Below are 16,399 nucleotides of genomic sequence, written 5' to 3'. Positions count from 1 at the left end.
CCTTTCTCCCTGGTGCTCATATGTGCCCTCTGGCAATAAAAAAAAAATAAAAAAGAAGTTCAAATTCACCGTTAATCAATAATATACACATTAAAATGCACCTGTCAGATTGGCCAAAACTTAAATGTCTGATAACACCAAGTACTTTATCTGACAAGGATATAGAAGAACAGAGAATCTCACTACTGGGGGGACAGAAAGCTGGTAAAGCCACTTAGAGGAGAAAGTTGGTGATGTGCAGCAGTACTGAAGAAGGTGTCAGGACCCAGTGATCACATATCAGGATATTCTGGAGTCCAGCCCGATAGCACAGCGGTTAAGTACTACACAGAGGAATCTGTGGCCCTAGAAGTTTGAGAACACGTCAGGCCCACATACCTGCCTGGGATCCTGATGGGATAGAGAACTGGAGGAAGAAGGATTATGGCATAAACAGGCCCCTCTGGGAGGAATTGCCTCTCTTTCTCCCTCTCTCCCTCTCTCTCATGTGTACACACATACTTTCTGGCTTAGAAGAAAATCTGTATAATGTAAAGCATTTTTTAGACAGATATCCAAGGAGACAGGTATAAGGAAATAAAGACTTTCATTGCATCATTATTTGTAATAGTAAAACGTTGGAAACAACCTAAATGTGTGTGGATAGGAGAATGTTGTTGGCATATTCAGCGACAGGATAATACCTTACAGCAGTTAAATAGCAATCTGTATGTATCGACATGGATAAATCTCCAAAATGGTGTGGAAGGCAAGAAGCAACTCTTACAACGGTACGTACATTCTTAAACATAAAGTTCTTAAATGTAAAGTTTAAGAACATATAGAATAATGCTCTTAGATTGAATCACACAAAATGGCCATTTTTGTAGGTTAAAAAAAAAACAGGTAAATATCAGCATGTTTATTCAATTCAATCTGTTGGTGGATATGTGCGTTTCAGTGATGGACATGCAATTCAGTATGGCATTATCTCCTAGGGGGTGGTGGTGAGGAGGGAATGGGATGCTATTGAGAGGGTATATGGAGGAGCTTCAGCTTCAATTGTCATATTTTATTTCTTCAAAAAAGCTTTGAAGAAAGTATGGCAAGTGTTATATTTATTAAAGGGTGGAGGGGTTATGGGTATACTCTTACAATACTCTTGCACATTTCTGTTGTAACGGTTTGATAATTGCTTATGCAAAGCAAAGTGTTGGCAGAGGTATCTCATTTTTAATCATTAGAAAGAAATATTTACAAAATGATTCAATCCTTTGCTGACTTACCCCAACATAGTGCTCATGAGGCTTTTCGTTTAACATTAATTGAAAAGCATCTCCCCTCACACATCAGTCAAAAGTTTCCAATTTTATTTTTTCCTTTTGGTATTAGTAAGATCATCCTCATAAAAACCATTCATTAGTGCCTCTTTGTCGTGTGCTGTTGTTTGGTGGTGGTCAGATGCATCTATCTGCCTTGTTATATATGACATCTGGTGATGATATTTAAATGTCTCTGTTTCTGTGTTTTGTTTTTGTTTGTTTGTTTTTACTTCTTTGATGCCAACAGGAATCTACAAGCTGAATATGATCGTCTAAAGCAGCAGCATGAACATAAAGGCCTGTCCCCACTGCCGTCCCCTCCTGAAATGATGCCCACCTCTCCTCAGAGTCCTCGGGATGCTGAGCTCATTGCTGAGGCCAAGCTACTGCGTCAACACAAAGGCCGCCTGGAAGCCAGGATGCAAATCCTGGAAGACCATAACAAACAGCTGGAGTCCCAGTTACACAGGCTAAGGCAGCTGCTGGAGCAAGTGAGGCCCACGTCTCTCTACTATGGGATATTTACAAACACTCATTTCCCCCTTTAAACAAAACTAAACAACAGAAAGGAGTCCTTTTAAGTTTTTCGAGTTTATTAATTTATTCTACGAGAGAGAGATACGGGTACTCCCAACAGGGTCATCATGCTACTATCCACCCTTTGTCTCAGCTGGCTCTGATCATGGACATGCACGCATTCACCCAGTGTGTTTAGGGAGATCCTGAGTCATGAATCCAGGTCCTTTCCCATGTGAATGCAGTTGCAAGATCAGTGCACCATCACCTGGCCCCTCAGATTCTTTTTCCCTCCTCAGAGGGCATGTACACTCGCCAGGGAGAGACAGAGGAAGAAAGTACAGCCCAGTGGGGCATGGTCAAGCCACAATCACTTATCTTCCATTTCTCTGTCCTGCCATGATTTGGGGCATACATGCAGACATGCCTAGCATGTTTTTCAAGCTGCTGGGGTTGGGATTTGAACTGCAGTCAGCCATGTGAGATCTGGCTTCCTTAACCTCTAGGCCACAGGGCCAGTCCCTCAGGGTCACTTTTATAAGTGCAAAAAGCATTGTTCCTCATGTGCTTCATATGTACCTAGTAAAGTGCTAGGTACCAAGAGCTATAAGAAAAGAGGAAAACTGTTGTGTCTTTTTATATTTATTCAAGATTGTGTCCTACTAAAATGTGTTTTATTTGACCAGTTTGAAATACATATTAGAAAAAAAACATGCCAAAAGGTTTCCACTAGCTTTCTAAAAGTGAACATTTTACCTCTTGAGGTAGAACTCTCTTCTTTGCAATTATAGTCATTCTTAGCACAACACAGGTTTGAATTGCACGGGCCTACTTATACACTGAGTTTTCCAATAAATACCGTAAATGTATTGTTTCTTCATTATAGTTTTCTTAATAAGTTTTTTCCTCTAGTTAAGTTTATTTTTATTATTATTTTTACCAGAGGACATTGCGCTTGCCAGAGAGAGACAGACAGAGAAGGAGAAAGTGTCCCCCAGTGGGGCACCGTTATGCCATAATCCCTCCTCCTTCCTTTCTCCATCCCATTAGGATCTTGAGAATGCACACACAGGCTCAAGCTTACCTTATTGTTTGAATACAATAAAGAGTGCTAGTAGACTGTTTGTGTTATCTATCAGTAAGGCTTCCAGTCAATAGTGGGCTACTAGTAGTTAAGTTTTGGGGGAGTCAAAAGTTATATGCAAAGTTTTGACTGCACGAGGATTGGTGCCCCTAACTCCCATGCTATTCAGGGGTCAACATAGAGTTATATTTTCTTGTATACCTTTGGGTTTTTTCTTCTTCTGATCACTAACAGATAATATATTTTTTTTAATTCTTCATTGAAAGGGGCTAGTGGGTAGTGTGGTAATTAAAGTGCTAGACTCCCACATGGCCAACTGCAGTTTAAGTCCCAGACTCAGTGGCTTGAAAATCACATCAGGTGCATGTGTGCACCTGCCCAAAATCCTAAGAGGAGAATGGAGGATTCCCTGAGAAGGGATTCCAGCATGGCCAACCTCCTAGGGGGGTGATTTCTCACTTTCTCTCACATTATCTCTCTCTTTCTCTCTCCAGTGATTATATGTGCACTATAGAAAATACCTAAACAACAACAAAAAAATTCTCTGTTGAAAACCTAACAAGATACTCTCTTGTACCTGGACATGGTCCCTGCTTTATGGAAGTTTTAAATTTTGAGATATGTTCTGTCTTGTTACTTAATACTTTACAAAAATATGAATTCTCTATTACCTTTTTGAGATGTCACATGCTCTCACCATTCTCACATCACTTACTAAGTCTTTCAGTTATTTAGTCTAATGATTTGTATCTCATTCCATTGTAGTTCTATTTTTTCTCAGTTTTATAAGGAGACATGATTCAGATATGAAGATACTATCCATCTATCTTATCAATAGCGAAATATCCCAAATTCAGCCATCTTTGGGAGGTTTCTAAGTCAGAAAGATCAAAATTTCTGAGTTCTGACTGTCTAATATATTTATATTTATATTTTTGAGTGTTTCTTGTGAAAAATAATTCTATTTTCTTTTGGATGCCTTAGCCCCAGGCAGAGGCCAAGGTGAATGGTACAACGGTGTCTTCTCCTTCTACCTCTCTTCAGAGGTCAGACAGCAGTCAGCCCATGCTGCTTCGAGTGGTTGGCAGTCAAACTTCAGAATCCATGGGTAAGTCTCTTAGCTACTCTCAGACTTTGCTATGTCTTAAGATCTAGGAATGGTAAAATGTTTGCTCAGAAGTACGGATCATCAGGTAAATGATCTAATACCAGTTCTGGCTAAGGCACTGTCATAAATGCCTCAGATTATATACTGATGAGTGACATACTTTGACAGACTGTATATTCAGAACAAGGCAGAGTGGTATTAAAGTTTCATTCATGTTAGAGATCATGGAAGGATTTATGACCAGTTGATATTTGTGAAGAGTTCCAAAAGATAGAGTAGGGACCAAGTATAGCTTGAAGAAGGAATAGTATAAGTGAAGGTGTGTTGATGAGGAACACAGGCTAAGGGTGAGAAATAGTCAAAAGATTATTTTAGTAAAAAGATACAGCCTAAGCAGGATGTAGAGGGGAATAAGACTGCAAAGGAAGATTGGAGTCACATTATAGTGATATAGTGACATGAATGGTGGACAGAGGTATGTACTTGATTTTGGTAAGTATCAAGAAGTTACTGAAAATCACATACCAGTGAGACATATCTAAGATGAAATTTCTAAAATGTTATATTCTGGCAGTTATATCTGACCCAAAGTGAAACTTTTATAGGTGGAAAGCCTAGTTAGGAGGCAGTTGCAAAGGACAAAATATGTGAGCTCTGAGGGTCTGTGCCTGAGAGATGTAGGAAGAGATAACTGAGAGTAATACATGAAAATAGAGTTCCCAGGGCCTGAGGACTGACTGCAAAATGTGAGGAAAGAAAATGAAGGGAGAGGATTTCGTTGGAAAAAGATAGTGAAATTTTTTTAAGGAATTATTCATTTAATTTTATTTATCATTATTTTTTAAATTTGTTACAGGGCATGTACACTCACCAGAGAGAGAGAGAGAAAGAAACAGAGGGGAGAGAGAGAAGGAGAGAAAGAGAGAGAGGGAAAGTGAAAAAGCAAGCTTCCAAGTCCAGTTCAAACTGTGGTCAGCCATGTGGGAGTTCAGCACCTTAACCACCATGCCACCTGCTGGCCCATATAGTGAAACTTTTTATTGTGAATATAATATGTTTGAGGGCACCCAGGCCAATCCTCTAACTCATGTCTGAGATTTACAGGTCCATATCTGATGTAAGAGATAGGTTAGGAAGATTTGAGAGTAAAGTCCATAAGATTGATTGCTAAAGGATGTAAGACGAGAAATACACTTATAACAAAGGTTCTTTGTTGCTATGCCAGAGAAGACCTCCATTTGGGTAATGCGGTAGTGAAGGACTGGGTAGTAAAGATGGTTTCCAGGAAAATATGATCACAATGTCAAAATCTACTGAGAGCTCAGTAGAAATAAAAATTAATCACAATGATTGAATAACTGTAAATGCACTGGTTACTTCTGAGAAAGAATTTTCATGCGGGAGAAGGGAAATTGAAGAACTTCTGCATTTTCAGTGAAATGAAGACCAAGTAATCTTAAAAAATGAGTGATGATTGAGGAAAGTGAAGACACTTTTGAAACATTACCAAGTAAGAATGAGAGCTTAGGTAAAATTTAGGTGAATTTATTGAGAAAATAGTAAACGTGGTCTGGTGTCATTCTTCAGTAATGAACTCTGCCTAAGAATACATTCTAAGAAAGTTGGAGTTGAGGAGGTATCAATGATAGAAGAAGGTCAAAGTAGGTTAGGTATTTTTTTTTTCTTTTTTCTTTAAATTTTATTTTTTTAATTTTATTTTCTTTTATACATTTACTCACATTATTATTTGGCTTACAAGATGGATATTTCAACAGGTGAACATTTCTCCCTAGTACAGTTGATAAAACTACAAAATATCTTCAACAGATAATACCACATTTCTTTGTGCCGTTAATGCTTTGCCTCCCTGTTTTTCTTCTAAATATTTTCTACTGGTAAGGAAGGGCTGTGGCAGGGATTACTAGCCAGCTTTTCATTGTTTTTTTCCAGATGTCCTAGGCTAGACAATACAGGGTTTTATGAAAACACAAACACTTGTTTCATCCCCCTCATTTTCCCTTTCTCTCTTAAGTCCCTCATGAGTTAGCCCTATACTCTATCCTTCCTTTAACCAGGGTCCTAAACTGGTTGTACTTGACCTTCTCAATCTTACCTCACAGGAAAGAAACCTATGCCTCTTTCATTCCTTACACTTAAAGCTCTGTTGCCTGGTTTGATGGCATGTTCAGGAATTCATTTCATATTTGAGATTTTCCATGAGAGTAGAACAGAGGCATAGTGCCTAACCAAAATTAATTGGACAGAAAGGAAGGTCAGTGATATGAGTGAGTGAGTTGTACGGTGGTCAGCCATGTGGGAGTTCAGCACCTTCACCACCATGCCACCTGCTGGCTCACATAGTGAAAATTTTTATTGTGAATATAATATGTTTGAGGGCACCCAGGCCAATCCTCTAACTCATGTCTGAGATTTACAGGTCCATATCTGATGTAAGAGATAGGTTAGGAAGATTTGAGAGTAAAGTCCATAAGATTGATTGCTAAAGGATGTAAGACGAGAAATACACTTATAACAAAGGTTCTTTGTTGCTATGCCAGAGAAGACCTCCATTTGGGTAATGCGGTAGTGAAGGACTGGGTAGTAAAGATGGTTTCCAGGAAAATATGATCACAATGTCAAAATCTAAGGAGAGCTCAGTAGAAATAAAAATTAATCACAATGATTGAATAACTGTAAATGCACTGGTTACTTCTGAGAAAGAATTTTCATGCGGGAGAAGGGAAATTGAAGAACTTCTGCATTTTCAGTGAAATGAAGACCAAGTAATCTTAAAAAATGAGTGATGATTGAGGAAAGTGAAGACACTTTTGAAACATTACCAAGTAAGAATGAGAGCTTAGGTAAAATTTAGGTGAATTTATTGAGAAAATAGTAAACGTGGTCTGGTGTCATTCTTCAGTAATGAACTCTGCCTAAGAATACATTCTAAGAAAGTTGGAGTTGAGGAGGTATCAATGATAGAAGAAGGTCAAAGTAGGTTAGGTATTTTTTTTTTCTTTTTTCTTTAAATTTTATTTTTTTAATTTTATTTTCTTTTATACATTTACTCACATTATTATTTGGCTTACAAGATGGATATTTCAACAGGTGAACATTTCTCCCTAGTACAGTTGATAAAACTACAAAATATCTTCAACAGATAATACCACATTTCTTTGTGCCGTTAATGCTTTGCCTCCCTGTTTTTCTTCTAAATATTTTCTACTGGTAAGGAAGGGCTGTGGCAGGGATTACTAGCCAGCTTTTCATTGTTTTTTTCCAGATGTCCTAGGCTAGACAATACAGGGTTTTATGAAAACACAAACACTTGTTTCATCCCCCTCATTTTCCCTTTCTCTCTTAAGTCCCTCATGAGTTAGCCCTATACTCTATCCTTCCTTTAACCAGGGTCCTAAACTGGTTGTACTTGACCTTCTCAATCTTACCTCACAGGAAAGAAACCTATGCCTCTTTCATTCCTTACACTTAAAGCTCTGTTGCCTGGTTTGATGGCATGTTCAGGAATTCATTTCATATTTGAGATTTTCCATGAGAGTAGAACAGAGGCATAGTGCCTAACCAAAATTAATTGGACAGAAAGGAAGGTCAGTGATATGAGTGAGTGAGTTGTACGGTGGAAGATTAGGAAATCATGGTCAGGAAAATTATAAAATTGGACATTGTGGAAGTAAAATTCTCTCAAGCAATTCTGACATCTTAGTGCTACACCCAGTGTGCTACCGAAGATTGTTATATGGAGGGCATCAAGGGATAAGAGATGGTTTGTGGGGTTGATGAGGCCAGGGTTATTTGGCTCATTTGCAGTGCCACGAGGTGGTCTTAATTAGCAATGATTATTGCAGACCAGGATGAGAAAAATGTTGAGGGCAGTGGATGAGGGCTCAGAAGATGTGACTATTTCTGAAGAAGGAAAGATGTTTGTTGAAGCATCTGATCAAATTCAAGAACCTACAGCAGTGGGCAGAGGCATGTCCTCCTCTAGAGGATCAAACCTTTTAGGAAAGCGAGATTTCAACTCTTTTGAGAAGGAAGAGGAAATGTTTGAGATTCTTGTCCTGACTTAACTACACCTCAGTTGACTAAAGGCAATCTCTGTGTCAGATTCTTCTTCCATATGAGATCTGAATATAGCTAATGGACAGTTGGAGCTATAAATGGTAGCATAGTACATGAAAAAATAGTGTATGCCTTTGAAAAGTCTATGAATTAATTTCAAAACAACTGAGCTTTTTTTTTTGGAGAGATTTTCACTGTAGGGCGCGTGTACTCACCAGACAGACAGAGAGAGACATAGAGACAGAAAGCGAGAAATCACCCCCCAGAGGGGATGGCCACGCCACAATCCCTTCTCCTCCATTCTCCTCTCAGGATCCTGGGCATGCACACACACGTGCCCGGCATGAGTTTTAAGCCACCGGGTCCGGGACGTGATCCGAAGTCAACTACGTGGGAGTCCACCGACATAGCCATTACACTAACTGCTGGTTCCCACAACTGAGCTTTAACACCTCTGTTGTTCTTTCCTACTTCAGAATTTTCCCTTCTTTTGAAGTAAATGATCTGAAACAAAGTTATATATTTCATCCAGAGCCCTGGGTGCTTAGAAGCATTAAATATTTGGACTGTCAACACAGACAAAGGCAGCATGCCCGTTCAAGTACCCAAATTAAAGGAGCTAGAAGGTAGTATAGTGGTTAAGGCAGCTGGATCCCACGTGGACAACTGCATCAATTAAGTTTTGGACCTGGCGATCTAAAAAACATGACAGGTGTATGTGCTTGCATCCCCAAAATCCCAAGAGGAGAATGGAGGAGAAGGGACTCCAGTGTGGCCATCCCCCCTAGGGGGGTGCTTTCTTGCTTCCAATCTCTCTGCCTCTCCAGTGAGCGTATGCACTCTGTAGAAAAAAAAATCTCTCTCAAAAATATAAAATTTAAGAAATACCCTAATTAAAGTGTATGTCAGACTGTGGGCCTGATGATTTCTGAAGCCAGGAAGATTGTGGTAGAACTGAATATAAGGATAGAAGATACAGATTCCAGTGGCTGAGTTAAGCTAAAAGAAAACTTGCCTATATAAAAATAGATAGACTATATTGTTAAGTTTGCTCTCTCAAAGAAAAGACTAAATTCTAAGGTGACATAAAAAAAAAAACTACATAAGCCAACTTCATTTAAAAAGGAAAAGAAAAAGAAACCATCTTTCAGGGAACTCACAGGTGTTTAAATAAATGCAGTGTGTATCTTCATGCTTTGAAGTTTTCAGATATGATAAGGCTGGGATTTGCTGAACCATATTGTGAGTAAAGTTACATTCTTTTAATATACAACTTCAGTGATTTAAGTAAAATAGGGAGAAATTGTATTAGGCAATCTGTCTAAAAAGTCAGAATATTTTCTTAAACAACAACATACTTATAACTGATAAGTCTCTGTGGACTATATGTGTGCTATGCAGTTTTTACTGTGACAGCATGTTCATGGAGTGTGCATTCTGTTGGAGGAGACATATAAACAAAGAAAGAAACAGAAATTCATAGAATTGATATTCTTTTGGCTTTCATGAGCTCCACACACAGGAATCCACAACTTATTAAAACTCCCTGTGTCTAATGACTTCTCACCTTCTACTAGACGACTATTTTCTTAAGCATTTTATATTATATTTTATTTACTTATTTAAGGTTGGTTGGTTGGTTGGTTGGTTGGTTTGCCATAGGGCAAGAGAGACAAAGAGAAGCAGTGAGAGAGAAAGTAATAAATCACCCCTTGGGAGATGATTTATTACTTCCTGGCTTCTCCTTCATTCTCCTCCTGGTATCTTGGGCATGCATGCCCATGCCCCCAGCCCGAGTTGCAAGCCATCATTTGTGGGTCTCAAACCATGGTCAGCCATGAAGGAGTCCAGTGATGTAACAACTACGCCAGCTACTGGCCCCTTATTTGCTTATTTAGAAATGTTAAATGGTTCCCTAACTTTTCAAATTTTAATTGATTCATTCATTTTTTAATTGCCAGAGGATGTGAGGGCTTGCCAGAGAGAGAGAGGGAGAAAGTACACTCCAATGGGTTGTGACCACGTCCCAATCCTTTCTCCTTTCTACATTTCTTCATTCTGTTGGGACTTTGGGCACACATGCAAATACATCTAGTGTGCTTTGCAAACCAGGGCAGGGATTTAAACCAGTTGGCCATGTAGGTTCTAGCACCTTTAACTTTACTTGATTATGGGGCCAACACCCTAACTATTTTTTTAAAACATTTTTTATTTTGTGTGGTTGAAGCTTACAGCATGATAGTACTGTAGCTTTTTATTTAGCACAAGTTCAAATTTATGGGAAAATTGCAATTAATTCAATACTTTGCTATATTTGCTTTATAACATTTCTGTACTTTTATGTGTTAAATATAGTACATATATTTATTTAGATTAATACCTATTTATGTACATCTATATGTTAACATATACTTATAGTGAATATATTTATATTTTATGTGAATATTCATATTTATGTTTAGTTTGTTGACTTAAAAAATTAACAAATGTGTCACATGCATAATGAGATTTCACTGCTAACTAAATGCTGCAACATGAGTCTTCCAAGATGAAAGAGATTTTTTCCATAAGCACAATAGACTTTTCCTACTTAAGAAATGAACACAGGTACAATGCTGTTACCTAAAATTTAAATTCACTTTAAATTCAAATACTCCCACTTCTGCCAACAACACTCTTCATAGTTACTTCTTTTCTTTTCTTGTCATTTTTTTGAGAGAGATTTTTTTGCTATAGGGTGTGTGCACTAACCAGAGAGAAAGAGACAGAAAGTGAAAAATCACCCCCTGGTGGGGATGGCCATACTGCAATCCCTTCTCCTCCATTCTCCTCTCAGAATTTTGGGCACACATGCTCAGCGTGAGTTTTTAGCCACTGGGTCCAGTACTTGAACCATGGTCGACTACATAGGAGTCCAGCGACATACCCACTATTCCATCTGCTGATCCCACTTCTTTTATTTTCAGGATCTAGTGAAGGAGGGTATGTTTATCATTTTGTTGTCATGTCTCTTTAATCTCGAATCCTCCCCCTGCCTCTCTGTATCTTTCGCAACACTCACATTTTAGAGGAAGTTAAGCCAGATGTCTTGTAAGATATTTGTCACTTTGGATTAAGTTGGAAATTTGTTAAAATCCAATTAAAACATAATGGTGGGCTTATTTATTCATACACAGTGCCCTTTATTAAAGGAAATATTTATACATAGTTCTTTTCAAAAATTATTATTTATTTAATTTTGTTGTTATTATTACTATTTTTTATTTTTAATTTGCTACAGGGCACAAGCACTTACCAGAAAGGGAGAGAGAGAGAGAGAGAGAGCAAGCTTTCAGATCTGGGACTTGAACCATGGTTGGTCATGTGGGCATCCAGGACCTTAACTACCACACCACCTCTGGCCCTACAGAGTTCTTTGTTTAAAAGAGAAAATAACTTTCTTCGGTACAGGCAATATCAAAAAGAGTGAGGATCGTTATATCTATCCTGCACAGGCTGCATAGGTTCTGACTAATTTGAGGAAAGTGAGTCAGACAAGATATTACCCCTTTAAGAAAGTTTTAAAATCCATCATGTTTCAGAAGACTTGAAGAATATATTGCCTGGCAAGCCGTTCCATTTCTTCTTAGATTAAATCGAATCATCCTACTTCTTTTCCCACTTCAACAGTGATTAAAGGAGACTTTCATAATATGCTATGTCAAGATGCTATTTAACTTTGACCATGTCTTTCTTTACTTTGAAGCATTCATTTTTAAAATGTTTAAGTCATTTCTTTGTACCAACTTCAGACAAGCCAAGACTATATACCTAGTAGTCAATCCAAAAAAAAAAAAAAGTTGTATGTGTTTTTGGGGATCACCTTGGAGTAGAATCAGGTTGAAATGTTCATGTAAGGAATTTCCTCTAATTATATTTAACATGTCTCGGCCACTGGCAACATGCTGTTTGAGCAGGCATTGAATCAGTGAAGTGGCAATGAGTGTTGGCCAAGTTTCTAGATGCACAGTTGAGACTGAATAAGTATTTTCTTACTGAATAAATGGGAAGATTTTTTTTTCCAGTGGCTGGAGGGCTTGTGGCCACAGGTATTGTTGTTAGCGTCAGAAACAGTTCCTAGTTTCTGATTATATTACAGTGACATAGATACATACACATAACTATTGATATCTTGCTCTTTAGATGCCTTAAAATAGTGTTTGTCAGGCACTAATGCTGTGTAACAGATAACTACAAAAATTCTCAAATTGCATGTTTCTCATTCATACACCTGTTGTTTAACTGGAGTTCCATTGAAACTCAGCCAGGTTGAACTTCAAGGGTGGGTTAGGTTCAGGTCTCTTTCACATCCCCCTCATCCTCCTTAAGTTGGCAGGCTACCTGGGCCTATGATCCTTGATAGATAAGATAGTTATCTTATAGCACATGAACACAAGAGGACAAGGATATTACAATTCTCTGCTCCTCAGTTCTGCTAGCATATCATTATAATGGTCACATAACCAAATCCAAATGCCTGGGCCAGGGACATAGGTTTCTCCCAACCCTTCATCACTCTACTCTCAGTACTGGCCTTCTTGCTGTATTTTAAGCATGCCTATCACACTCCCCTCTCAGAGTCTTTGCATTTATTATTCCTTGTCTGGAGCATTCTTCCCTTAAGTATCTGCATGGCGCACATCCTCAGGTCTTCAAATCAGTGAGAACTTCCATGTCTCCCCTTTCTAAAGACTTCCTTACTTCCCTATTAACTCTCTCTAGGGTGTTTATTAGCACCTGACATGTAATTCACTTATTATTTAGCCTATATGCCCCCCGAGAATGTGAGTTTCATGGAGACAGGGATTTTTTTGTTACTTATTGCTATAACAGCCAGCACCTAGAATAATTCCTGACATATAGTTGGTTGGCCTTTGATAAATATTTGAATAAATAAATTAATCTTACTGTTTTTTAATTATCATGAGTTCTCTAAGGCATTTAAGAAACCTGGCTTGGAACCAGCAGTTGGCATAATGGCTATGTCGCTGGACTCCCCTTGACCACAGTTCGAGTCCCGGATCCGTTGGTTTAAACTCACGCCAGGCATGTGTGTGTGCATGCCCAAGATCCCAAGAGGAGAATGGAAGAGAAGGGATTGCGGCATGGCCATGCCACTTGGGGGATGATATCTCGCTTTCTGTCTCTCTGTCTCTCTCTGTCTTTCAGGCGAGTGCATGTGCCCTATAGCAAAACCTTCTCAAAAATAAAATAAAGAATAAATAAATAAATCCTTGCCCTGCTTTGCAAAGCACACTAGGTGTATGTGCATGTGTGCCTAAAGTCCAAACAGAATGGAGAAATGGAGAAGGCACTGGGACATGGTCACACCCCATTGAAGTGTACTTTCTCCCTCTCTTGTCTCTCTGTGTCTCTCTGACAAGCGCACATACCCTCTGCCAATTAAAAATTAATTAATTAAAATGTGAAAAAAGTATATATAATGATGATTTATGTAAGACAAGCGTACCTAATATCCCAGTTTTGTCTTTTTTTTTAATATATTAACTACTTACAGTTTCATATTTTCTTTTTTCTGAGTTTCTAAATAAACTTTTATTGGTAACATTAAGAAAAAAGAGCTGAGTTAAAACAATCTTGAGAATATTGAGAAAGGAAGAAAACAAGATTAAATTTTATATGTTTGTAGTCACTTTAAAAAGTCTGAGTTGATATAATTATCACCACCATGAAAGTTTTTCTGTTAAACTCAGACAGTTTTACATTCATTCAGACTTGGGACCATCATACTCGAGAATCACAGATGATAGTTTATCTATACAGGTGAACTTGGCTGACACCATTAGGTTTATACTTCATAATTTGATCCTTGAAATAATTCAGGGACATGAATGCCAGTCACTTCATTAAACTGTACCTGAATCTTAACACAGTACAATTGAGTTCCTGTAGCTCCAGTGTGATGTAATTAAACTGTCAGAAATATTAATATCGATGCTCATGAGTGTGCCTGTTGGTTCTGATTTATTCTGTAAGACATACTGTCACTAAGGTGGACCTGCTGCCATTAGAAATGCCTCCTGTTTCCCAGTTCAGCAAAATTTTGCATCAGTAATGGAACAGAGAGATGTAATCAGCCCTGCTGCTGTCAGGATCCTGTTCCTCCTGGTAGTATTTCATTCATTCCATCTTCACCAGATAATGGTTCTTTAAAACTGCAAGAATAAAGAGCTTAAAAGTACTGAATCTCACTTTTTCTTTTCTAAAGGTATTTACTTAACTAAATAGTGAGTGTGTGTGTGCGTGTTGGGGGGGGGGGTGTGGGTGGAGAGAGCGAGATTGTAACTCTTCCTTTTCTGCCTTCTGACTTTAATTCTTTAGCGTTCATTTCCTGTACTTAGTATTTCAAAGAGGTTTCCTATGGTGTGTTACTATGGAACACACAAAATCAGAAGCTCTTTAATCTACCCTAGGCTCTTCACTCTCCATTCTAACAATATGCAGCCTCACATACACATAGGATATGATTTTGTCTTAATGGTTAACATTGGCAATGATTATTTTAGCTTGCGCTTTAGAAAATATGGTGAAAACATACAAAATCATGCAAGATTATAATCCTAGATGAAAATCCAAGTGGCATAGACCATAGGAAATGACAAGCATAGTTAAGTTGTTTAGTCACTGGCACTCTCCTGTCATTTCCAAGTCAGATGTGAAGCTGAAGTTATCTTCAAGAACATGTACATTATTAGGGACCAGCAGTTAGTGTAATGGCTATGTCGCTGGACTCCCACGTAGTCGACTATGGTTCGCGTCCCGGACCCGGTGGCTTAAAACTCATGCCAGGCGCGTGTGCGTGTGTGCCCAAGATCCCGAGAGGAGAGTGGAGGAGAAGGGATTGCGGTGTGGCCATCCCCCCTGGCGGGGTGATTTCTCGCTTTCTATCTCTCTGTCTCTCTCTGTCTTTCTGGCGAGCGCTCGCACCCTATAGCAAAAACCTCTCCAAAAAAAAAGAAAAGCAAAAAAGAAAGGAACATGTTCATTATTGTTGACTTGATGAAGCAGGGACTTCTTTTAGGTAGAAGTGACAATGTTCTAAACAAATAGTGCCTGAAAGGAAGTTATGTTCACTACTGGGAGATTGAATATTATGAAAAATTGGTCTCAAAGGACCTTCAAAGTTCAAATTAATTTTGCTCACACCTAAGAAATTTGTTGTTGTTGTTGTTGGAGAGGAGTTTTTTGTTTTGTTTTGCTATTGGGTGTGTGCACTTGCTAGAAAGACACAAAGAGATAGAGAAACAGAAAGGGAGAAGTCACCCCCAGAGGGATGGCCATGCCACAATCTCTTCTCCTCCATTCTCCTCTCGGGATCTTGGGCATGCACGCACATGCACCTGGCGTGAGTTTAAGCCACTGGGTCCGGGGCTCGAACCACGGTTGACTACATGGTTCAGTGACATAGTGAATACGCTAACTGCTGGTTCCACACCTAAGAAATATACCCCTTACTGCAAATGCTGTTTGAAAAAATATTTATTTAATACATGAATAAACAAGAGAGACAGAGCCCCACAAAATCTACAGGGAGACTCCCCTTCCTGGTGAAGACCGTCCATCCCTAAACTCCTTTGTTTCCAAATCATCATTCTCTCATCACATAAACAAATTCTAAAAAAGTTAACTATTATATATCTCTACCCTCTGTAAATCCCTGAAACACCATTATGATAATGTAGTCCAAAGTAACAGAGAGGAAAGGAACATAACTCCCTAGTATACTCCTAATCTACAGTCCTCAGAATATGAATATTTCATTACCTATATAGGTCACATACAACTTTTATTTCTCTCTAGTACATTGGGCTTTAAAGGTACTTGAGTTTTGTTTGTATTTTTTGTTAAATGTCAGAGTGAAAAAAATACCTCACTGTCTCCACTGCCTTCTTCATGAAGTGAACACAAAATGTCACATTCCTATTTTGTTTATGTATTGAGACACTCTGCAAGTCTGCAATAATAATAAGTTTCACATTTGTTAACAGGGCATAAGAAGAAAAGAGGTTTGTCAATTTTGTCTTAACTTCTGAATATATACATGTTTTTTTTTTCTTCTCTAGAGATAATGACATACATAAATTACTGCATGGAATTCTTCTTCCCTAAATTTAAGGAGTTCTTCCCTAATTATTAAGCTTCAGAAGCTTTTTTGTAATCTATGTTATTGATTTTCAAGTGAAATAAATTTATGTGATCGTGGCCCTTTTCTTTAGTATTTATAGATTTTGCTTACCTGTAATTTGCCATTAT

General features: G+C 38.3%; 1 protein-coding gene across 1 annotated transcript in view; it reads left to right on the top strand.

Annotated features, from left to right (window-relative positions):
- DMD (dystrophin) overlaps window positions 1-16,399 on the top strand; it is a 1,496,890-nt gene that overhangs the window by 1,465,615 nt on the left and 14,876 nt on the right. The window contains exons 45-46 of the mRNA XM_027775723.1: window positions 1,549-1,792; window positions 3,886-4,009. Coding sequence (XP_027631524.1) covers window positions 1,549-1,792; window positions 3,886-4,009 — 368 coding nt within the window. The remainder of the gene's footprint in view (window positions 1-1,548; window positions 1,793-3,885; window positions 4,010-16,399) is intronic.

The sequence above is a fragment of the Tupaia chinensis genome, unplaced genomic scaffold (genome assembly GCF_000334495.1).
Source record: "Tupaia chinensis unplaced genomic scaffold, TupChi_1.0 Scaffold000600_1, whole genome shotgun sequence".
Lineage (NCBI taxonomy): Eukaryota > Metazoa > Chordata > Mammalia > Scandentia > Tupaiidae > Tupaia > Tupaia belangeri.
The sequence above is the reverse complement of the archived record's forward strand: the minus strand, read 5'-3'. Positions and strand labels throughout refer to the sequence as shown.